Source organism: Mesoplodon mirus (genome assembly GCF_964341445.2).
Source record: "Mesoplodon mirus genome assembly, chromosome: 12".
NCBI classification, from domain to species: Eukaryota; Metazoa; Chordata; class Mammalia; order Artiodactyla; family Ziphiidae; genus Mesoplodon; species Mesoplodon mirus.
The window spans coordinates 62,534,142-62,559,170 of NC_138988.1; the positions used below are offsets into that span (position 1 = coordinate 62,534,142).

At 40.0% G+C, this 25,029-nt stretch overlaps 1 protein-coding gene across 3 annotated transcripts in view; it reads right to left on the reverse strand.

Moving 5' to 3' along the window:
* Positions 1-25,029, reverse strand: part of PRIM2 (DNA primase subunit 2) — a 272,180-nt gene that overhangs the window by 102,891 nt on the left and 144,260 nt on the right. For all 3 annotated transcript variants that reach the window (XM_082639744.1, XM_082639745.1, XM_082639743.1), the window contains one exon: positions 9,764-9,831. In XM_082639744.1, the coding sequence (XP_082495870.1) occupies positions 9,764-9,831 (68 nt within the window). The remainder of the gene's footprint in view (positions 1-9,763; positions 9,832-25,029) is intronic.

Genomic DNA, 25,029 nt, shown 5'->3' on the forward strand with positions numbered 1-25,029 from the left:
TTGAATTTCTACAACGTATAAAGAGTGTTTCTTTACCAAAGCTTTTCCTTGGAAATGACAGAAAATTCACCAACATTTTGTCCAAACTATTATACCATCTCATCCAGTCTCAACATTTAGTAGCTTAAAAAACCTAAATGAGAGGTAAAATTTTAAAACCTAAAAGTGTTCTCTCCCAGCACTGGCTCATTCAGGAGTCTTCCTGAGGTCCAGCCCCTGTTACAGCAACAGGGAGAGAGGTAAACAGAAGGAAGGATGCCTTGCTCTCATGGAGCTTACACTGCAGACAAACACACACCAAAAAACAAATGAATACATAAAAATGACCATTTTAGCCAGTGACGCTGCTGTGAGGATAACAGAGCAGGTGACAGCACAGAGGCCCTGGGGGTGAGTGTGAGCTGGGTGACCAGAAGCAGCCTTTTGTGAGGCTGAGAGGACACAGTTACATCATGTGACCAAGGTCCCCAGTGGCCTCCTGTGGATAGTATGTACGCCGTCCACCAAGGACCACAGCAGCTCAATTAAAAATGGGCTTTTTATTCCCTTTGTATCAATGTTATCTTTTTAGAACTACCTTCTAAACAGTAGTTACAAACAACTGAGAGGGCGCTACACCTTCAGTGAGTCTGGGCTGTCTGTCTGTCCGCAGCCCAATCTATTAAGTGTTTTGTTTTTACTGTGAATTGTGCCTGGTTGCCAGGGGGTCTTCTTAGGTTCACTAAACATTTAGACTCACAAGATTTCCACAAGTGGCACCAGGTAGCTCAGAAAGACCCAGGACAGAACCCCAGCTCACCAGCTGGGCAGCGTGAGCACTAGACCTCCTGCAACACCTGCACAGGTGGGCGGCTCGGGGGCAAGGAGGGCACGCCCACACCCGGAAGCACAGGGCTGCTGCGGCTCAGGGACCTCAGACCCCTCAGTGGCCGCAAGCCCTTAGAACTACGTCCACAGCCACCTCAGATTTGGAACTCCAAATCCATTAATCTAGAAACCATTATTATACTTTAAAAAATATATGACTATGTAAACATATTTCAAATATGACAGAGAACTGTGCTGTCCAATCCAATAACCATTAGCTACAACCAGCTACTTAAATTTAAATTAATTAAAATAAAATTACAACCTGCGTTCTTCAGTCACACTAGCCATACTTCAAGCACTCAACAGCCATAAGCAGCTGCTGGCTGCTGGGTTGACGGCACAGGTACAGAACATTTCCATCACCACACAAAGTTCTACTGCACAGCACTACACAAATTACTTTTTTGCTGCTAATATATTACAGTAACTACCACAATGCTTTATCAGGCTTTTTAAGAAAATTGTTTCCCACAGCATAGTCATCATTTTGTACCTTGTTAGTGCTTTATGCCTAACACAGTGTAAAATAACTAATTTTCTTTATTACTTAACTAGAGAACAATCAATATTTTAAAGAAACCCAAAGAGTGAAGAATACGAAATTTAAAAACTATAGACAATGAAACTACTTGAAAAATATAAACAATCATAAACTTTGCTTTCCAGGAAGACTGACAGCATCCACAATCCATAAATCCCTAAGAAACCTTGGAGTCAGAGGGCCAACAGAAATCTGACATTTCTACTTGGGAACAAGCTGCAAGAACACTGTGACATGCAAGGCTGTGTGCCACAGAATCGTGTCCCTCTACTGTGATTTCCATGATGCTATGTGCCCCACAGAATCAGGTACCTCTACTATGCTAACAGCCATCATAATTTACTATAATTACTTTAAGATTCTCTCTTTTCTGAGCAACACTGAGTCCTATAAGAGCAGAAATAAACATGTATCCCTAGAACCTAACACCATGCCTGGCACCAAGTAGTTCCTGTAATATGTGTTAAATTAATAATAAATAAAACAAACTCTTAGAATAAAGGTTTGTGACCATGTATTTACCTCCACAAGTCACAGCCACTACATACAACCTCATTACAAAGTCTGCTGTTTACAAAGGTATCTTATTTGCCTTCGCAAGATGGCCAGTTGAAGACACAAGAAAGACTTTCCTATCTTCTTTCTATATCACTGAAAAGAAAATCAGTACTTTATATTTCTGTAAAAATCATTGTTAACCCTTTTTTAACTTTAAAACATGTTAAGCTAACAAAGTGACGTAACTAAAAACCCCAGGGAAATTTAGTATTGCATATAAATTAAGAGTGGTGGCTTACTTGTAAAACTGATGAAAAGTGATGTTAAAAGCTGTTTTCAACGTCCCAAGAGAAAACCCTCACATTAATAGGCAGATCAATGGTCCTCCAAAGATGTTCACTCATGAATATGTTAGGTTATGTGGGAAAAAGGACTCTGCAGATGTCATTAAAATTAAGGACCTTGAGATGGGGCAATTATCCTGGGTATACATGTGGGCAATGTAACTACATAGACTGTAAAAGCAGAAAGCTTTCTCAGGGTTGGGGCAGAGATGCAGTCACAGAAGTCAGTTTTGACACATGAGAAGGACTGATGCACTGCTGCCGGCTCGGAGAGGGGACCACACGCAAGGACCAGAAAGAGGCCTCTGGAGCTCAGGGAAAGCAAAGGAAGGCATGTGGGCCCCTGGCTGACAGCCTGCCAGGAAATGGGGATCTCAGTCCTGCCACCACAAGGAACTGCACTCAGCCAGCAACACGCATAAGCTTTAGCAGCACACTCTGCCCCAGAGCTTCCAGCAACAGCCACAGCCCTGCTGGCATCTTGATTTTAGCTGCGGGAGGCCCATGTGGGATTTCTGACCTACAGGACCGTATGATAAAAATGAGTGCTGCTTTAATCCATTCAATTTGTGGTAATTTGTTACGGCTACAACAAAATTTTCTAATCTAGAGACACTAATAAGGTTTAAAATTCAGCATCCTGAATTCTGTCTTCTTCAAGTCACTGGTTCACTTGCTAAGGACGTGGCTACTTCTCGCCTCTCTTGTCCCTGTAAAGCTGTAAGCCACCTAGGCTGCTGCTGCTCTCCGTCCTATCTCCGTCTCCTGGGAAACATCTCCGCTGCAATCCCTCTTAATGCAGTCATCACAGCATATCTTCCCCCCAGTGGACCTCACCTGGCCACAAAGAAGCTGCTAACACTCTGTAATTGTTCTTCACAGCTTTATTCAACCAAAAAAAGCCTGAATACCCAGTAAAATGGGAATGGTTAAGATAGATATATCTATCCTCAATTGAATACTATAAGTCACTTAAAAATGGAGCCATGAAAAGTAATCTTCTACTTTACTACATGGGTATGACATACTAAGTGAAAAAAAAAATTTTTAAGTTTAACCATTTCAATTATTATTGCGTAAAAATATAAAGAGATTACAACAAAAGCCTAGCAGTGGTTATATTAGTGAAGCAGGATTTGTTTCTTCTATTTTTCCAAATTTTATATAGTGTGACTATAAATTTTACCAAAAAACATTAAATGACATAAAATTTGTAACATAAGCCACATACACCTCTCTCCTTCCTCTGCTTGATTAAGCTGCAGCAACTATTCCAGTACAGCCGCACATGCGCACGCACACGCATGTGTGTGTGTGTGTGTGTGTGTGTGTGTGTGTGTGAGAGTGTGTATAGATTGGTCTTCTTTCTCTGTTAGCATATAAACATCTTGAGCTGAGGGACCACATCTCTTAGCATCTTTGTACACAGAGTATCCATTACAGTGCCCTTAACACAATGGGAGGATTTTAATAAAATGCTCACTCTTGACAAAGTACATCTCTAAAAAGGCATAAACATTTTCAATACAAAGGTGAAAAAAAATAACTCAAAGACCATAAATAATGGGAAAGAACACATTCTTTCTAATTTATTAATATCTTACAAGGCACCTGAAACATCTTCACAATAATCACTGAGCTAAAAACTTATGTTGCTGCATGTAGAAAAGGAAATAAATATAGTCAAGTTAATGCCAAAGCTTAGGAACAGGTGATGAGGAAGAGCTGATGAACAGCTGGAGTCCGTGGACCACGTTAATGAGGGTCTCACTTCAGCCCTCACCTGGTGGGCATCCTGATCTACCAAACCTTTCCTAACACATGAACGCCCAACAATTTTCTGATTTCAAAATGAGAACTAATTCAAAAAGAAAACACTGGGTACTGTACCACCACGGATATTGGGAAAAGCTTTCTTACAGAGATTGCATTTCTGATATAAAATCTGTGTCAGCATATTCTTCGGAGGAATGAATAGAATGTACTGCATTAAGAAAAAAAATTTACAAAATAATTGTTGGGGGGCTTCCCTGGTGGCGCAGTGGTTGAGAGTCCGCCTGCCGATGCAGGGGACACGGGTTCGTACCCCGGTCCGGGAAGATCCCACATGCCGCGGAGCTGCTGGGCCCGTGAGCCATGGCTGCTAAGCCTGCGCGTCTGGAGCCTGTGCTCCGCAACGGGAGAGGCCACAACAGTGAGAGGCCCGCGTACCGCAAAAAAAAAAAATAATAATAATTGTTGGTAATAATACCAACTGAAGGAAAAAAAAAACCAACTGAAGGAAGATGCTTTCATTATTTTAAATGATTTTCAAATAAAGGTCAATATAAACATCTGCTTAGAAATTCAGGATGCATTACAAGTTAATCCATGCGATACAGTTCAAGTATTTACTACAGGTAATGCTTCTCTTTGCTAGCTTCTCTTATCTGTACTTGATTTCTGTTTTATTCTTAGGTTGAAATATGCTAATAAAATTAGGAAAAATAGTGTAACAAATACATGGTTTTGAAATTATTCTTTAATTTTTAATCAAAGAATTGGAAAATCATTAAATTTATTGGCAAAATATTAAATGAGAACAATATTCACTTCATATCTTGAGGTGGAGAGGTGAAGGAGGAAGACACACTGTGGGGAAAGGCATTATTTTTAAGGAAAAAAAAATCATATCCAAGTAATCACATGTAGACTGTGGGCTACAAGTTTTCTTCTGCAGTCTCACCTATTTACACCTAGCATTTGTAAATAATACAATAAATAAAAATAACAATCTTTAACATAAACACCCTTGGTAGTCTAATACATTTTTATAAATATTATCCCACAGGTACCAACATTAGGGTAGCAAAGACACTTATACACAATAAACTTCTACATTTACAGGAACATATCCCAAGGCCTTTATATATCTCCAAGTTAGAAAATCAGTACATGACATAATTCACCCTAGAAAATGCAGTGATGTGTGAGGATGTGTAAGGTCACCCTGAGATGTGGACTCATTAGATGATGTATATAATGATATGTGACTTGAGGAGAGCAGAAATTATGATTTACACAAATTCTCTCTGGCATTTCTGAATTTAACATGAACTTCCTGAGGCTCCACCACTAAACTTTAAAATAGGGATAATGACAAACAACCGTCTACCATCCTCACTGGGGTGTTCTGAGTATGAACTAAAAAGCCAGTGTGGACAGTACTTTGTAAACTAGCCAGTTTGATTTCTTGGTCCCATGTCCTCCTCCCTCTTCTAAATACTTGCCCCTTCAATTACTTCCTCATTCCCATAAACCTCGTTTCTCCCTGACCGATAAACATTGCTCATCTTTCCAGCCTTCGGGGAAAAATGAAACACTTGCTTCAACCATGACACTCATGGGTACAGTCCGCTTTCCTCCTCGCTCTGCCAAGAGCAGTCTACGCTCCCCGTATGCCCACAGCCTCGTTCCGCATTTCCTCCTTGGCTCCCACCCCAGGGATAGACTTGCATCTGTACCACTGCAAGGCAGGGGCTAAGCCACCCGTGGCTCCCATGCACCTAATCCAACTGACGAGAGGAGATTCTGACCTGACTTCCCATGCATTTAACAGTGTTCACCTTTCTGAAAGCTTTCCCTTAGCATTGTTGATGCCACCACACCTTGCTGTGCTCCTGTTTCACTTGAGATTCCTCCCTGGTGTTTTTACTGGCTTCCCTTTTAACTCATCTCCTCCCTCCATCACTGCCCATCACAGGTCACTTAAACACTAACTTCTATGGGTTCTATTCAGGGCTATTTCCCCTTTTCTTATCACTCTATATTCTCTCCCTGAGTGATCTCAACCATCCATCCCCCTGATTTTAACCACCCCTATATAGTGGAGATTAGCAAACGTCTCTCTATAAACCTCTCTCTCAAACTGCAGGTCTATATTCAGCTACTTACTAAACACCCCCCATATGTTCCACCAGCATCTCAACTTTAAAATGTCTTAACCCACTGAACCTACGATCCCAGCAGTCCAATTCACCCCCTTTTCCTCCTTTACTCTCCTTCATGGTCACTGACAACATCCTCCCCCAAGTGAGACCAAAGTTCAGTCCAATCTGAGCAGCCACTGTGAGCCACCACTGTGCTAGGGGGTGTGGAATCCAAACAGCCACTTCATGACCTCATCACTTAAGGAAATGTACTTTGTGTTTAATTCCATTCAAAAGGTTTACAAATGTTGTAATGTGTTTAAGTGCCTATCTCTCAAATGAAATCAAAACTGTAAATTCCTTGAGAACAGAAATTGTCTTTTTTTTTAATCCCCGGCACATAATAGGTGCTCAGTTACTGATGGATGCTACTAATGAATAGCTTGCATTTCCATAAGAGATTGAAGCAAAATGCTTTCTGTGGTTAATTTAGCTTTTAACTATATAACTAGGTTCAACTAAGAAAATCTGGACGCATCACTTCTACATTCTCAGAATGATATATATTGTTAAGCAATATACTAAATTATTAGGTTGGCAAAGTGTTATACTAATTCTCTTTGAATGTCTAAGTCCTGTAAAATGACTTGAGAATTTCTCTGTATTGCTACTTCAATTTTTGCAGATATTGGTATCATCTCCCAAATTAGTTTTATTGAGAAACTTAATTAAAACACTACTCATCATTCCTCTTTGATCATTAGAGGCACTAAACAAAATTAGACCTAATAATGATTTCAGTTTCAACCTCCTAATGTCCACCACCCCTTCTAGGTTATATTTAAACTATACAGCTCATGCAAATCAATGATGATTATTTTTTCCTAACAAGATTATCATTAGCATCTTTCAAGCCAAACAGTATTCTTTCCTATTTTGACCTAAGCAAAAGGAAGGTAAAAGGAAAACATTACATTTAGACAGCCAAGAGACAATTCAATACACTTGAAAGGCTTTCCACAAGGTTACTTTTTGTAACAGGCAGTGTCCAACTATGCACATCAGCTGCCACCCTACATACAGATGCCTCTGACATGGTAATAAAACAAGAAACCATTTGGTTTAATAATAATAAAAGAAGCAACATCAGTTGGTGCATATTACATGTAGCATCTAGCCCTGGTTGCTTAGCAAACAGCCACAAGTGACTTCCACAGAGAATGAAAGCCCTAAATGAATGTACAGTTTGTGCAAGTTTCAAGGACTCAAGAAGACGTGTCAGTAGTTAATCTAAACTCTAGTTGACAATGACCGCACTGGGGTGGAGGAAGGAGAATCCATCATTATCTCACAGAATCAAGCACTGACTAGATGTGAGATCCAGCCCTTTAGGTCTATGTCTTCTGACTCAATGGTTTTACAGGGGAAAGAACTGTTAACAATATGATTATTATAAATTATAAAAACTTTATGCAGAAAAAAACCAACAAAATTTCACTGGTATAACACGTATTCATTCATTCAACAAAACACATAATGAAGACCTATCATGAAAAGCACTTTGCAGCTCTGGAGCAGCTCATACTATAATGGAGAAATCAGGCAAGGAAACAAGCGATTACAATATTATAGGTTCTGTAACATGGGGAGCCATGCAGTATTACAGGAACACAAATAAACACCTGAGAGGGAGATGGGGCAGGGGAGGGAGGGTGAGAACTAAGTGGTCAGGGAGAGCTCATCAGAGGAGGCGAACAAGAACAAGCAACCATTAGTCAAGTCACAGAGGTGGAGGAAGGGGAAAAGAACATTCCAGGCAGGATGAAATTATCTGCAAGGGCACTGAGGAGAGCAAGGCCATGTCACACTGGAGGAGCTTCAGGGCACCTGCTGGCAGGAGAAGTCAGGGTGTCAGTACTGACAGAAAGTCCAAAGAGCCAGGCCAGCTACTTCCAGAAGGACCTCATCTGCCAGGCTGAGAAGTTCTCACATCATCCTGGGGGAAATTCAGGAGACGGAATGCTTTTAAACCAAGGAATAATATAATCACTGCAGCAGTGATGTGAAATATAGAAGGCAAATCGGGCAAAGATAAGAGGCCACCAGAAGGAGCTGCTCAGGCTGGGATTGGGAGGAGAGGGGGGCAGGGGAGTGACTCACTAACACAGAGCTCTCAGAAATTTAACAACTCTGTACAGTATTCATGCTACTCAGTCCCTCGTGAAGTGTTAGTCTGGACCCCACCGTCCCCAACTGGAGAGGAGGACAGGAGAGGAGGAAAAGAGGGAGCAGGGAGGCAGGGGAGGATGAAAATGACGAACAATGAAAGACACTGGAAATTAACGTCCATGTCAATTTCTGAAGGAGCAGTAGCATTCCAGCTTTCAAAAAAATAAAAAGAAACCATAGAGAAAAACACTGAAGGTGCTTGGCTGCATAAAACTTGAAAATGTAGGTATGTTGGATAATGCAACATAATAAAAAACTTTCAGAAAAGAAAAATGTTTGTAACAAATATAACAGTCACTATCCTTTATATCTAAAGTACATAAGATCAAATAATCAAAAGATGCTATCAGTAAATGGGCAAAGATACAGATAGTTAATCCCACCTCAAAAAATGGATAATAAAATGATTTAAAATCATTCTTAATGATAATCAGTGCAAAGTACATGATACCAACAGTATCTTTATGGTAAACCTATTAAATTAGCAACTGTTTTAGCTGTCCCTTCTTGTTCAAAGTACAGCAACATGGGGGATCTTGTATGAAAATACAAGTAGAATAAGGTTTTTGAAAAAGAAATAAATATACTTAAATCTTTAAAAGGGTTCAGATGCTTTCACAAATTCCACTTCTGAAAACCCATGCTAAGGAAACAATCAAAACTACAGATAAAGATTTACATACTGCATTTTTTACAGTAGTGAAAAGAATGAAAAATGGTCTAAATGCTCCCCAAAGAATGATAAATATACTATAGGACACCCATACAAGAAAATATCATATAATCATGAAAAACTATGTTTGTGGAGAGATCTTAGTAACAGAAAAAATGAAAAAAAAATAGTGAATTATATAAAAGTATAATTACAACACTGAGTTTTAAAACAGCACAGAGGAAAGCAGTATTATTTCTGAATAGTGATGATAGGTTTTTCCTCCACCTTTCCTGTATTTTCAAAGTTTGTTTTTTAAATAATGAGGATAAATTATTTTTGTATTTAGAAAACAAATATAACTTATTTCAACTACCCCCAACAAAATATGTGCAGGTTCCCATAGTTTGTCTTAGCCTCGCAGTTAAGCAAATAGCTCATTCCGTTGAGATCTTTCTGAACTCAGTCATCACTACTCATTTTAACTTCAACTTATCAACCAGTTCTACATACTTTTATAGAATTAAAAGAACTTTCTATAGTACCCTGAAGTCAAGGGTAACAAGCACATTGTACTAGGAACTTCAACTTAAATCAGAGAATTACAAAAAAAAGAAAAAGAAAAAAGAAAGGCTTTGTAAAGTTTTTAAACATCGAAGAGGCTTTGACCACTGTAATGCAGGTGGATTTACAAGTCTGACAGGCTGGGTCTTTGTATTACCTGAGGTGGTTGAGCAGAGGCTGGAGTCTCTCATCCGACTGCACAGCGGGCAAGGACCTGGCTGTTAACTGAAAGCAGAGAAGGAGGTGAGTAACCACAGCAAAAGCCTCAGACTGAACTCATCTGAACTACATGCAAAATGAGGACCCGGGGCTTCCCTGGTGGCGCAGTGGTTGAGAGTCCGCCTGCCGATGCAGGGGACATTGGTTCGTGCCCCGGTCCGGGAAGATCCCACATGCCGCGGAGCGGCTGGGCCCGTGAGCCATGGCCGCTGAGCGTGCGTGTCCGGAGCCTGTGCTCCGCAACGGGAGAGGCCACAACAGTGAGTGGCCCGCGTATCGCAAAAAAAAAAAAAAAAAAAAATGAGGACCCGGAGAGTGGAAGTAGATGGGGGGGGGGTCCTAAAATGTAAGGACACTGTTCTTTTTTTGTTTGTTTTTTTAACATCTTTATTGGAGTATAATTGCTTTAAAACGTTATCTTAGTTTCTGCTGTATAACAAAGTGAATCAGCTATACATATACATATATCCCCATATACCCTCCCTCTTGTGTCTCCCTCCCACCCTCCCTATCCCACACCTCTAGGTGGTCACAAAGCACCGAGCTGATCTCCCTGTGCTATGCGGCTGCTTCCCACTAGCTATCTATTTTACATTTGGTAATGTATATATGTCAATGGCCCTCTCTCACTTCGTCCCACCTTACCCTTCCCCTTTCCTGTTTACTCAAGTCCATTCTCTACGTCTGTGACTTTATTCCTATCCTGCCCCTAGGTTCATCAGAACCAGTTTTTTTGTAGATTCCATATATATGTTTTAGCATATGGTATTTGTTTTTCTCTTTCTGACTTACTTCACTCTGTATGACAGACTCTAGGTCCATCCACCTCACTACAAATAACTCAATTTCATTTCTCTTTATGGCTGAGTAATATTCCATTGTACATATGTGCCACATCTTATCCATTCATCTGTTGATGGACACGTAGGTTGCTTCCATGTTCTGGCTGCAGTGAACATTGTGGTACGTGACTCTTTTTTTTTTTTTTTTTTTTGCGGTACATGGGCCTCTCACCGCTGTGGCCCCTCCCGCTGCGGAGCACAGGCTCCGGATGTACAGGCCCAGCAGCCACGGCCCACGGGCCCAGCTGCTCCACAGCACATGGGATCCTCCCGGACCGGGGCACGAACCCACGTCCCCTGCATCGGCAGGCAGACCCCTAACCAGTGCATCACCAGGGAAGCCCCATGACTCTTTTTGAATTATGGTTTTCTCAGGGCATATGCCCAAAGTGGGATTGCTGGGTCGTATGGTAGTTCTATTTTTAGTTTTTTAAGGAACCTCCATACTCTTCTCAATAGTGGCTGTATCAATTTACATTCTCACCAACAGTGCAAGAGGGTTTCCTTTTCTCCACACCCTCTCCAGCATTTATTGTTTGTAGACTTTTTGATGATGGCCATTCTGACTGGTGGGAGGTGATACCTCATTGAAGTTTTGATTTGCATTTCTCTAATGATTAGTGATGTTGAGCATCCTTTCATGTGTTTGTTGGCAATCTGTATATCTTCTTTGGAGAAATGTCTATTTAGGTCTTTGGGCAATTTATTGATGGGGTGGTTTGTTTTTTTGCTATTGAGCTGCATGAGCTGCCTGTATATTTTCGAGATTAATCCGTTGTCAGTTGCTTCATTTGCAAATATTTTCTCCCATTCTAAGGGTTATCTTTTCATCTTCTTTATGGTTTCCTTTGCTGCACAAAAGCTTTTAAGTTGCATTAGGTCCCATTTATTATTTTTTTTTACTTCCATTTCTCTAGGAGATGGGTCAAAAAGGATCTTGCTGTGATTTATGTCATAGAGTGTTCTGCCTATATTTTCCTCTAAGAGTTTGATAGTGTCTGGCCTTACATTTAGGTCTTTAATCCATTTTGAGTTTATTTTTGTGTATGGTGTTAGGGAGTGTTCTAAATGCATTCTTTTAAATGTAGCTGTCTAGTTTTCCCAGCACCACTAATTGAAGGGGCTGTCTCTTCTCCGTTGTATATTCTTTGCCTCCTTTATCAAGTATACGGTGACCATATGTGTGTGGGTTTATCTCTGGGCTTTCTATCTTGTTCCATTGATCTATATTTCTGTTTTTGTGCCAGTACCATACTGTCTTGATTACTGTAGCTTTGTAGTACAGTCTGAAGTCAGGGACCCTGATTGCTCCACCTGTTTTTCTTTCTCAAGATTGCTTTGGCTATTCAGGGTCTTTTGTGTTTCCATACAAATTGTGAAATTTTTTGTTTTACTTCTGTGAAAAATGCCAATGGTAGTTTGATAGGGATTGCACTGAAGCTGTAGATTGCTTTGGGTAGGCCAGTCATTTTCACAATGTTGATTCTTCCAATCCAAGAACATGGTATATCTCTCCATCTGTTTGTATCATCTTTAATTTCTTTCATCAGTGTCTTACAGTTTTCTGCATACAGGTCTTTTGTCTCCTTAGGTAGGTTTATTCCTAAGTATTTTATTCTTTTTGTTGCAATGGTAAATGGGAGTGTTTCCTTAATTTCTCTTTCAGATTTTTCATCATTAGTATATAGGAATGCCAGAGACTTCTGTGCATTCATTTTGTATCCTGCAACTTTATCAAATTCATTGATTAGCTCTAGTAGTTTTCTGGTAGCGTCTTTAGGATTCTCTATGTATAGTATCATGTCATCTGCAAATAGTGACAGTATTACTTCTTCTTTTCCAATTTGGATTCCTTTTATTTCCTTTTCTCTGATTGCTGTGGCTAAAACTTCCAAAACTACGTTGAATAACAGTGGTGAGAGTGGGCAACCTTGTCTTGTTTCCTGATCTTAGTGGAAATGGTTTCAATTTTTCACCATTGAGAACAACATTGGCTGTGGGTTTGTCTTATATGGCTTTTATTATGTTGAGGTAAGTTCCCTCTATGCCTACTTTCTGGAGGCTTTCTATCACAAATGGGTATTGAATTTTGTCAAAAGCTTTTTCTGCATCTACTGAATTGATCATATGGTTTTTATCCTTCTATTTGTTAATATGATGTATCACATTGATTGATTTGCATATATTGAGGAATCCTTGCATTCCTGGGATAAACCCCACTTGATCATGGTATATGATCCTTTTAATGTGCTGTTGGATTCTGTTTGCTAGTATTCTGTGGAGGATTTTAGCATCTATGTTCATCAGTGATATTGGCCTGTAGTTTTCTTTCTTTGTGACATCTTTGTGTGGTTTTGGTATCAGGGTGATGGTGACCTCGTGAATGAGTTTGCTATATTTTGGAAGAGTTTAAGAAGGGATAGGTGTTAGCTCTTCTCTAAATGTTTGATAGAATTCGCCTGTGAGGCCATCTGGCCCTGGGCTTTTGTTTGTTGGAAGATTTTTAATAACAGTTTCAATTTCAGTGCTTGTGATTGGTCTGTTTATACCTTCTGTTTCTTCCTGGTTCAGTCTCCAAAGGTTGTGCTTTTCTAAGAATTTGTCCATTTCTTCCAGGTTGTCTATTTTAGTGGCATACAGTTACTTGTAGTAGTCTCTCATGATCCTTTGTATTTCTGCAGTGTCAGTTATTGCTTCTCTTTTTTCATTTCTAATTCTGTTCATTTGAGTCCTCTCCCTTTTTTTCTTGAAGAGTCTGGCTAATGGTTTATTAATTTTGTTTATCTTCTCAAAGAACTAGCTTTTAGTTTTATTGATCTTTGCTATTGTTTACTTCATTTCTTTTCCATTTATTTCTGACCTGATTTTTTTTTTTTTTGCGGTACGTGGGCCTCTCACTGTTGTGGCCTCTCCCGTTGCGGAGCACAGGCTCCGGACGCACAGGCTGAGCAGCCATGGCTCATGGGCCTAGCCACTCCGTGGCACGTGGGATCTTCCCAGACCGGGGCACGAACCCATGTCCCCTGCATCGACAGGCGGACCCTCAACCATTGCGCCACCAGGGAAGCCCTCTGACCTGATTTTTATGATTTCTTTCCTTCTGCTAACTTTGGGTTTTTTCGTTCTTCTTTCTCTAACTGCTTTAGGTGTAAGGTTAGGCTGTTTATTTGAGACTTTTCTTGTTTCTTGAGGTAGGACTGTATTGCTATAAACTTCCCTCTTAGAACTGCTTTTGCTGCATCCCATTGGTTGTGGGTCGTCGTGTATTCACTCTCATTTGTTTCTAGGTATTCTTTGATTTCCTCAGTGATCTCTTGGTTATTTGGTAGTATATTGTTTAGCCTCCATGTGTTTGTATTTTTTACAGATCTCTTCCTATAATTGATAACCAGTCTCATAGCGCTGTGGTTGGCAAAGATACTTGATACGATTTCAATTTTCTTAAATTTACCAAAGCTTGATCTGTGACCCAAGATATGATCTATCCTGAAGAATGTTCCATGAGCACTTGAGAAGAAAGTATATTCTGTTGTTTTTGGATGGAATGTCCTATAAATATTAATTAAGTCTATCTTGTTTAATGTATTTTTTTTTTTTTTTTGCAGTATGCACACCTCTCACTGTTGTGGCCTCTCCCATTGCAGAGCACAGGCTCTGGACGCGCAGGCTCAGTGGCCATGGCTCATGGGCCCAGCTGCTCCGCGGCATGTGGGATCTTCCCAGACAGGGGCATGAACCCGTGTCCCCTGCATCAGCAGGCGGACTCTCAACCAGTGCGCCACCAGGGAAGCCCTAATATATCATTTAAAGCTCGTGTTTCCTTATTTATTTTCATTTTGGATGATCTGTCATTGGTGAAACTGGGGTGTTAAAGTCCCCTACTATGATTGTGTTACTGTCAATTTCCCTTTATGGCTGCTAGCATTTGCCTTATGTATTGAGGTGCTCCTACGTTGGATGCACAAATATTTACAATTGTTATATCTTCTTCTTGGATTGATCCCTGGATCATTATATAGTGTCCTTCTTTGTCTTTTGTAATAGTCTTTATTTTAAAGTCTATTTTTTCTGATATGAGAATTGCTACTCCAGCCTTCTTCTGATTTCCATTTGCACGCAATATCTTTTTCCACTTTCAGTCTGTATGTGTACCTAGGTCTGAAGTGGGTCTCTTGTAGACAGCATATATATGGGTCTTCTTTTTGTATCTATTAAGCCATTCTATGTCTTTTGGTTGGAGCATTTAATCCATTTACATTTAAGGTAATTATCGATATGTATGTTCCTATTACCATTTTCTTAATTGTTTTGGGTTTGTTATTAAAGTCTTTTCCTTCTGTTGTGTTTCCTCCCTAGAGAAGTTCCTTTAGCATTTGCTGTAAAGCTGGTTTGGTGGTGCTGAAATATATCTTAGCTTTTGCTTGTCTGTAAAGGTTTTAATTTCTCTGTCAAATCTGAATGAGATCCTTTCTGGGTAGAGTAATCTTGTTTGTAGGTTTTCCCTTTCATCCCTTTAAATATGTCCTACCACTCCCTTCTGGCTTGCAGTTTCTGCTGAAAGATCAGCTGTTAACTGTATGGGGATTCCCTTGTATGTTAATTGTTGCTTTTTCCTTGATGCTTTTAATATTTTTTCTTTGTATTTAATTTTTGATAGTTTGATTAATATGTGTCTTGGAATGTTTCTTCTTGGATTTATCCTGTATGGGACTCTCTGTGCTTCCTGGACTTGATTAACTATTTCCTTTCCCATATTAGGGAGGTTTTCAACTATAATCTCTTCAAATATTTTCTCAGTCCCTTTCTTTCTCTCTTCTTCTTCTGGGACCCCTATAATTCAAATGTTGGTGTGTTTAATGTTGTCCCAGAGGACTCTGAGACTGTCCTCAATTCTTTTCATTCTTTTTTCTTTGTTCTTCTCTGTGGTAGTTATTTCCACTATTTTATCTTCCAGGTCACTTATCCATTCTTCTACCTCAGTTATTCTACTGTTGAGTCCTTCTAGAGAATTTTTAATTTCATTTATTGTGTTGTTCATCATTGTTTGTTTGCTCTTTAGTTCTTTGAGGTCCTTGTTAAACGTTTCTTGTATTTTCTCCATTCTATTTCCAAGATGTTTGATCATCTTTACTATCATTACTCTGAATTCTTTTTCAGGTAGACTGCCTATTTCCTCTTCATTCGTTTGGTCTGGTGGGTTTTTACCTTGCTCCTTCATCTGCTGTGTGTTTCTCTGTCTTCTCATTTTGCTTACCTTACTGTGTTTGGGGTCTCCTTTTCGCAGGCTGCAGGTTCATAGTTCCTGTTGTTTTTCGTGTCTGCCCCCAGTGGGTAAGGTTGGTTCAGCAGGTTGTGTAGGCTTCCTGGTGGAGGGGAGTAGTGCCTGTGTTCTGGTGGATGAAGCTGTATCTTGTCTTTCTGGTGGGCTAGGCCACATCCCCTGGTGTGTTTTGGGGTGTCTTTGAACTTATTATGATCTTAGGCGGCCTCTCTGCTAATGGGTGCAGTTGTGTTCCTGTCCTGCTAGTTGTTTGGCATGGGCATCCAGCACTGGAGTTTGCTGACTGTTGGGTGTGCTGTGCCTTAGCGTTGAAACGCAGATCTTTGGGAGATTTCTTGCCGATTGATATTACGTGGGGCTGGGAGGTCTCTTGTGGTCCAATGTCCTGAACTTGGCTCTCCCACCTCAGAGGCTCAGGCCTGACAGCCGGCTGGAGCACCAAGACCCTGTCAGCCACACGGCCAGCGACGTGGGGAGTTTCTTCCCTTTTGGGAAGTCTGAGGTCTTCTGCCAGCATTCAGTAGGTGTTCTGTAGGAGTTGTTCCACATATAGATGTATTTTTTATATATTTGTGGGGAGAAGGTGATTTCCAAATCTTACTCCTCTGCCATCTTGAAGGTCCTCCCCACTGTTCTTTTTTTAATCAAAGAATTGTATAGAAATCTGACCCATTGTGTGATAAAAGCTATCCATATGACCCTAGGTTTGTAGAGTATGTTCCTGAGTTTGGAAGTAAAGAAAAAGGAGACAAAACAAAGAATAAGAGGGGAGTATCTACCTGAGTTCATGAAAAAGCCTCTAGCCATGAAAATATTATCTTTGCAAATATAAATGGAAAATCTTCTAAATTTACAGCAACCAACCTTACAGCACTGAATCCTGGGATGATGAAGAAACTGGGGAGAGAGAGACTTTCATTTATAGCTAAGTCACTGTGAAATTGGTTACACACGGAAGTGTATGTACACACATACATACACACACACATGCATTCCTTCATTTCGACAAACATGTTACTATAAGAAACCAAGAATATCTTATAAACATACCAAGGCAACTCAAAGTACTTAACTTTGAAATATGACCCCCAGAGGATCTAGGAAACAAAATGTAAGAGCCAAAGCCTTATTTCTCAATACTGTGTGTCAGGTTGACAGTATATCATGGGAATGTGAGCCTCTGATATACTTTAGTGCAATATTAAAATTTTATCTCTGTATATCTCTATATTTCTCTCTGTTCTTGAGAAAGCCCTCTTATGCTATAAGAATGTGAAACAAAGAAATTAAAAATATTCAGTCAAAGTAATTAGATACCTTGAAGTCACCTAAATAAAACACCAAAACAAATGTAAACGATAGATTTCTTCTGAATTCAAGTATACATAGTTCTTGTATTCTACTAATAAATCATTTGATAATTCACAAAAGAGAACCTTCCTAAGACTAAAAAAGAAACTGAAGGATATCCTTTGGTTTTATATGGGGTATCCTGTCTAATTATTTTGTTAATTAAAAGTAATTCATCAATTAATTTAATTCAAACTTAATTTTCAACATTATGCAAATAAAACTATCGCTTTAAAAATATCTAATAAATACTATATTTGTGAAAAAATGTTGAACAAAATGCCAAATATGAAGTCATTTTTATTAAATCATATCTAGTAATAACACAGAAATATTCCCAATTTTGTGAGTCAATACATGTGAACAGTTATTAATTTAAAATACAATAAAGTGAGACAGGCTGCTGCAATTTAGTGCAACCAAAAGATACTCAGTATCCCTGAGAAATGTTAAGTCTACTATTTCATGACATATGTTATAAAGGTTTTATAAACAAGATACTTTACTACACCCTATATCTGCTAATGTCAAATCCCTTTACAAAATATCATTTTCATTGTTCAAGAGGTTTCATGGCTCAGAAACAGAGCTATGCTCTGAAAAGATTAAAATAACTTATCTAGATATTTCAAAAGTCAATTTTCTGAAAATGGAGCAGACAGACTAGGAGTTGCTTCTGTCAATCTGTGTAGCATGATTTCTGATCAACCCATGTTTTCTGAATGAAAGCAAGCAAACAGAAACACCAGCAAAATATTCCTAAATGTCTCATCATTCCATATTGGAAATATATCTCAATCGTACACCTATCTCCATCTGAACCTTCATTCCCTTTATCCTGAACTGTGGATATAGCATCTTCACTCACTATGTTTCTCCCTCCCTTCTTGTCTTTCTACACAAAGGCCAGAGTGAAATTTTCAAAATGAAAGTTACCCACTCCCCAAATTAAAACCACTTGAAACTCCCTCAGGCTCTCAGGCTAACTTCATCACACCAATTCTTTCATCAGACAGCTTCTTAAAATCCTCCTCTTGGGCTGAATTTCTGAAACACAGTGCAGAACCACAGCTCAGCCATCTCCAACAGACACGGTGGCAGCAGATCAGGAAGAAATGGGCCACTACCCCAGTTTCTGGAACACATATGCTCAACGATTTGATTCTCTCCCCACCCCTTCCCAACCCCCACACCTTATTTTCAAGTTTGAATCACTGAGAAAAATAATTCCTAAATGCTCTGTGTAAAATTATCTCAAGGAAGATATTTGAGATTTCCAAAGGTTCTGCTTTTAACTTGTAAAACAGTCAGCATTTTCAAAAAGAGCACACATCTCTTCATGTTAAGGAAATGAGATAATAGAGCTATTCCAAAGCTCTTTAAAGTGGCAAAGCTGTCTACTGACCTTTTGCTGACAGAATATAAACTTCATTTTAGGAACTGCAGCCTCTATCATTTCTTCTGGAATTTCTCTCTGAGCCCAAGTAGCTACTACTATATCCACTGGGCTATGAGGGGCCAAAAACTTGCCTCTGTGTAATTCCATTAATTGATGAAAAAAATTATATTTAAGTTCATTTGTGTCATATCTTAGATTCCACATATAACTATATTCAATATTCTATGATAAACCATAATGGAAAAAATATTTTAAAAAAGAATGTATGTATATATAACTGAATCATTCTGCTGTACAGCAGACATTAACACATTGTAAATCAACTAGACTTCAGTAAAAAAAACTGATAACCATAAAAAAATATATCTATATACTTTTCATAGCTAAAGCTTTTCAAATTCCTGCTTTGAGCAAAACTAAATCTAAATCAAAACTAATAAATCACAACTGTCAGCCTTCCAAGAAAGCAATACACAATCATGACAAGATTTTCAGCATTAAGGACTTTCTTTCCTCTACAACCTGAAATGAGTATTTGTCTAGTTTAAATAGACTTTGGTTTCCAGATGTGTCTTAGTTGTTTCTTTGTTTTGATAGAAAATACAACAATGTCCTTGACACACAAATCACCAACAATGAAAGAGAAAGAAGATCTATCAGAGTTTACATCTGCAAAGCCTAAATGGGGTGTATGAGTTAGGGCTGTTTCATGGTAACATTAATAAAAGTTGGCATAACATGTACCTTATTTCTTACTGTTGAGAGGTCAGAGGTGAGCTCTTAAGATGTCTTTTCATTATTAACAATACATCTAGCACACTGAATTAATCAATGCAAGGTTTGTGCTGTTTTCAGTATTATAAACTACTCATTCTTAAATAAATCTCATTTCAAAGATTACTATCATTGAGTAAATGTTGTATTTTGCCATATATTTGTGTACAAAAAAATAATAATACATTTTTCCAACTAATAATTCTTTTAATGACATTAAATACCACACAGATGAGGGGCTTCCCTGGTGGCGCAGTGGTTAAGAGTCCGCCTGCCAATGCCGAGGACACAGGTTTGATCCCTGGTCCGGGAGGATCCCACATGCCACGGAGCAGCTAGGCCTGTGCTCCACAACTACTGAGCCTACGCTCTACAGCCCGTGAGCCACAACTACTGAGCACACGTGCCGCAACTACTTAAGCCCGCATGCCTAGAGCCCATGCTCCACAACAAAAGAAGCCACTGGAATGAGAAGCCCACACACCCAACAAAGAGTAGCCCCCGCTTGCCGCAACTAAAGAAAGCCCGTGCAGCAGCAAAGACCCAATGCAGCCAAAAATAAATTTAAAAAATAATTTTAAAAAAAATACCACACAGATGCAAAGGCACAAAAAGTAAAAGCGAGTCTGGAGGTGTCTGGCCCACCTCGTAGTTTCCTCCTGAGGAAGCAGCATCCTCAGGCCTGAGCACGAGGTACTGCACACAGAGCCCATGTGAGACTAGGACCCATGGGACAGCTACCTGTCGCTGCACAAGCCACACAGAAACCAGTCAGAGGCTGGTAAAGAAACGTCCTGTGTCGTTTATATAACAATGCTGAAACTAAAGTTCTGGGGTAAATGCTTTTTGAGATATTACTGCTAACTATTACAGTTTCTGGTAGATAAGTTATTTTGAAAAGGAGTCCAAAATATTTGTCTCGAAACACTCCTACCCCAAAAAGGATGTAAAGTTTTGAAAACGAAACCCAGATAGCAATTAGAAGATTAATCTACTCAAGAATGGAAAAGCCTGGCTGTAGAGCATTCTGGGTTCTGAGATCTTTTCAAGAGTAAGGCAAACACAGAAAACAATGTCTAGACGTCCCGCTGAAATTAGATCAGCATGGAAAAAGTAACCTTTAGAATTATGATCCTGGAGGTCAGTACAAGGGCGTTTGTTACATTATTTTGCATACATTTGTGTGTGAAGTATAGTTCAGGGGAGGGAGGGAAGGAGGGCTGAGGGATTTTTTCAAAGGGAGAGGAATGGCTTGGAGGAGGGCCATCCAGGACCCAAGATCCAGAGCGAGGCAGCAGCAAAAGAAAGGAAATAAGGAGGAATCCTCCGCATAACTTCATGCCCACAACAGAAGGAGTGACAGAGGGCATCCGGTGGGCAGACTGTTCTATTAATTGCAATACAGTGGCCACAGGAAGAGGAGGATCCAGAGAGGAAAGAAAATTCCTAGTTTTAGGCATGCTGAATTTGAGGTGCCTTTGAATATCCAAGAGGCAACGAAACATATATGGATTTAGAGCCCAGGAGAGGGGATGGAGCTGAGGGTGCAGATTTAGGCGTGATCAGCAAGCAAGCAGTGGATACACCATGGAAGGGCTGGGTTTCCCAGGGAATGTGCATAAGGCAGGGATGTCACTGGCAGTGCTGCTTAGAGCTCAGGGTTCAAGCCCAAGCCACACCCAGGGGAGAACAGGACCCATGGCAACGTCTGCCCTGGAGACCTGCCGGGTGTGTGCTTCCCCATTGGGAGAGAGAAATGAGGAATTCTGCCAATTGACCTAAAAGTTTTATAATACTGATTTTATGCAATTACAGGTTTGTGGGGGCGGGAAGGGAGGGAGGAAGAGACAAGGGTGAGGAAGGGAGAGAATGAGAATACAACCAGCAGCTCCTCTAACTTAACTCTTTTCTGGCACACTTGGAACAACGTTGAAAAAAACGTTCCCTGAGGAAAGCACTCTGCCACCAGCTGTGAGGCTGACTTGCTCTTAAAATCCTAAAGGAGAGTCTGCTGCCAGCCAGTGGCAATTATGAAGTCAAACTTGTGAACAGGGCCTATAGTAAGGAAAATTTTTTCATGATTTCCCTCTTCAGATGATGGGCATGAAGGGAGGGAACAAGAATACACAAGGAGTTAATAAGCACATAAGGAACACAGAAAACGGCTTTTAAAGAGTCAGCAGACCTGTGGAAAACAAGGGCGATGCAATCAGTTGAAAATGAAGAACAAGAGTGGCTTCAGTTGAAAATAATAAATCCCTTCTCTCTGAACTGCTCACCCAACACTGGCTAAATTAAAACACATAAAAATGACAGGAAAACAATGCTCACTTTGAAAATATTGCTCCATTTTGTTCCCTGGTGTTTTCACCCTCTACCACTCACTTCAGCTTCCTTACAAACCCAGGAGGAATGACCACGTGCACTCCTATCAAAGCTGTGCCTTAAAAGAAATCCGAGATAGGTGATCAGCATGAGGCAGACCCTTTTCTTCATATAATCTTCTTCCACTCAAAGCAGAATTGACTTTTCCGGTGATATCAGGGCAGGGCATTCATATACATTCACAAAGACTCCAAATTTAGGTAGTTTTTTTTCTGGTTTGGGGTTTTTTTCCTTTTTATTTTTAACAGACTTTATTTTTTGGAGCAGTTTTAGTTAGGTTCACAGCAAAACTGAGATGAAGGTACAAGGTTTCCCATACACCCTCTGCCCCCCACATGCATAGCCTCCCCGTTACCCCCATGAAATTGGTACGTTTATTACAACTGATGAACCTATACTGACACATCATTAGCACCCAAAGTCCAGTTTACCTAGGGTTACAGAGGGTTCACTTTTGCTATTGTACATGTGATGCGTCTGGACAAACACATAATGACATTTACCCACCACTGTAGTATCACAGAGAACAGTCTCACTGCCCTAAAATCTCTATGTTCCACCCATTCAGCCTTTCCTCCCCCCTAATTTCTGGTAACCACTGATCTTTTTACTGTCTCCATAGTTCTGCCTTTTCTAGAATGTCACAGAGTTGGAATCATACAGGATGTAACCTTTCTAGACTGGCTTCTTTCACTCAGTAATGAACACTGAAGCTTCCTCCATGTTTTTCATGGCTTGATAGCTCATTTCATCTGGATGTACCAGTTTTTTTTCCATTCACCACCTGAAGGACATCTTGGTTGCTTCCAAGTTTTAGCAATTATGATCAAAGCTGCTAAAAACATCTGTGTGCAGGTTTTTGTGTGGCCGACAAGTTTCTGATAGGTGTGTTTTTTAATGAAAAACGTAGGGAATGCTTTTCAAAATGTCTTTATGTTCTCCTCACTTCATACAGGAGCTGAGATGGCTCCTCCTGCCCTTCCTAACTGCCAGGGAGTATCAACTTAACATCAAGCACACCAACCCTTTTCTACTAAATTGAAGATGCACAATTTATGCTTATGCATATATTCGTTTTTTAATACATCTTTATTGGAGTATAATTGCTTCACAATACTGTGTTACTTTCTGTTGTACAACAAAGTGAATCAGTCATATACATACATATATCCCCATATCCCCTCCCTCTTGAGCCTCCCTCCCACCCTCGCTATCCCACCCCTCTAGGTGGTCACAAAGCACGGGGGCTGATCTCCCTGTGCTATGCTCCTGCTTCTCACCAGCTAGCTATTTTACATTTGGCAGCGTATACATGTCAATGCTACTCTCACTTCGCCCCAGCTTCCCTCCCCCTGCCCCATGTCCTCAAGTCCATTCTCTATGTCTACATCTTTATTCCTGCCCTGCCACTAGGTTCATCGGTACCACTTTTTTTTTTTAGATTCTATTATATGTGTTAGCATGCATATACTCTAAGAGACACACAATTTATAGGTCGAGAAAATAACCTTTGAAACCAAAAGGCAACAACTTATTTTAACCAAGACCTCACAATAACAAAAAGATACAGTTTTATAGAGAACAGGATGTTCCACAGAATGCTCTTTTTTGGTTTTTTTTTGTTTTTTTTTGCAGTACGTGGGCCTCTCACTGTTGTGGCCTCTCCCGTTGCGGAGCACAGGCTCCGGACGCGCAGGTTCAGCGGCCATGGCTCACGGGCCCAGCCGCTCCGCGCCATGTGGGATCTTCCCGGACCGGGGCACGAACCCGTGTCCCCTGCATCGGCAGGCGGGCTCTCAAACACTGCGCCACCAGGGAAGCCCTGCTCTCTTTTATTAGTGGGACCGGCAGATGTCAAGTAAAATTAACTTTTACAAGCAGCTGCTCTTTTAACTTCATTGATTTTAACAACAGAAAATCCTGAGTCTTTCTGAACTGCATTTTCTTATAATAGCAATGGATCCCAATTACAAATCCCAAACAGTGAGAATCCACATTCTATTCCTCCTGCTCTTGGAACCCAATTTGTTCCTTGGTTTCATGTTCAGACGCCTACAGCACTTTCTGGTTTTCCTCGGGCTCAGACACATCATTTCACTGGATCTTCACAACAGAGCTGGTTTCATCATGCAATGCTTTGGCACATGGACCTTTCTCTACCAGCTTCCCACAAACATGATTTCTAGTACATGGGCTCTAAACACCAGCCAACAATCTTGTCAAGCAAAATGCATACGTTCCACTTGAGCTCTAACCATGCCCAAGTAGTTTAATTAACAAAGAATATTAAGCAATGCAGAGTTAACAAGGTATTTCCAGTTCAGGGGTCTGGATGATACAAAGAACTGAGAGAGTAAACCTGGGAACAGTGCAAGCAGACATCCCAGGGCTGATTTCTGATCATGAAACCTATGGTGTGAAAAGAAGCTTGTTATTCAAAGGCTAAGCTAAGCACCTTAACGATGCTCTACATCATTTAAAAATGCAAAACAATTACTTGAGCAAGGGAAAACGGAATGAAGAGATGCGCGGGGCTAAATGTACATGGATCGCTGAATTTTCTCCCTTAGAGTTAAACACCCATAAAATCATTTAACTTCTAGAATACTCTGATAATTTGAGTACCAAGTTCTTAAACTACTATAGTAAGCAGTTTCACAATAAGACTTCTCACAAGCAAAACCAAGATCTGGCAAGTGGAATTCAACATGTTTTATTTTTCATGTTGGCACCCAAGAGACTGAATTGTTGATCTTTTGTCCTCTTAAAGGACCGCTCTTTTGTGTGGGAATGAGAGTGGCAGCAACACGGCCTGCGTTCCTCGTGTTTTTACTAAATGCAGAGCATTCTGCTAGGAGTTCTACACAGACTCCAATTCTACAACATTCTCTAAAAGGGTTATTACCCCTGAGGCACATCAGGGGCTTCAAGAACTATTCAGCCAAAGGCACCAGGGAACCAGTGACCTTTATGCTTTAATATTTTAGTCTCTTGTATTTATCTTAAAAATTTACCCCACATTTATACTTGATTCTAGAACATGTCCTTCTTAGTTTTACTATAAAAATGTTTATTTTACCACTGAGTAAAACAGCACCATTGTGCTATACATACTTTATATATGTCCGAAGATGTATAATCCCATAGATTTCACCATCTTATAGCTTTAGAAA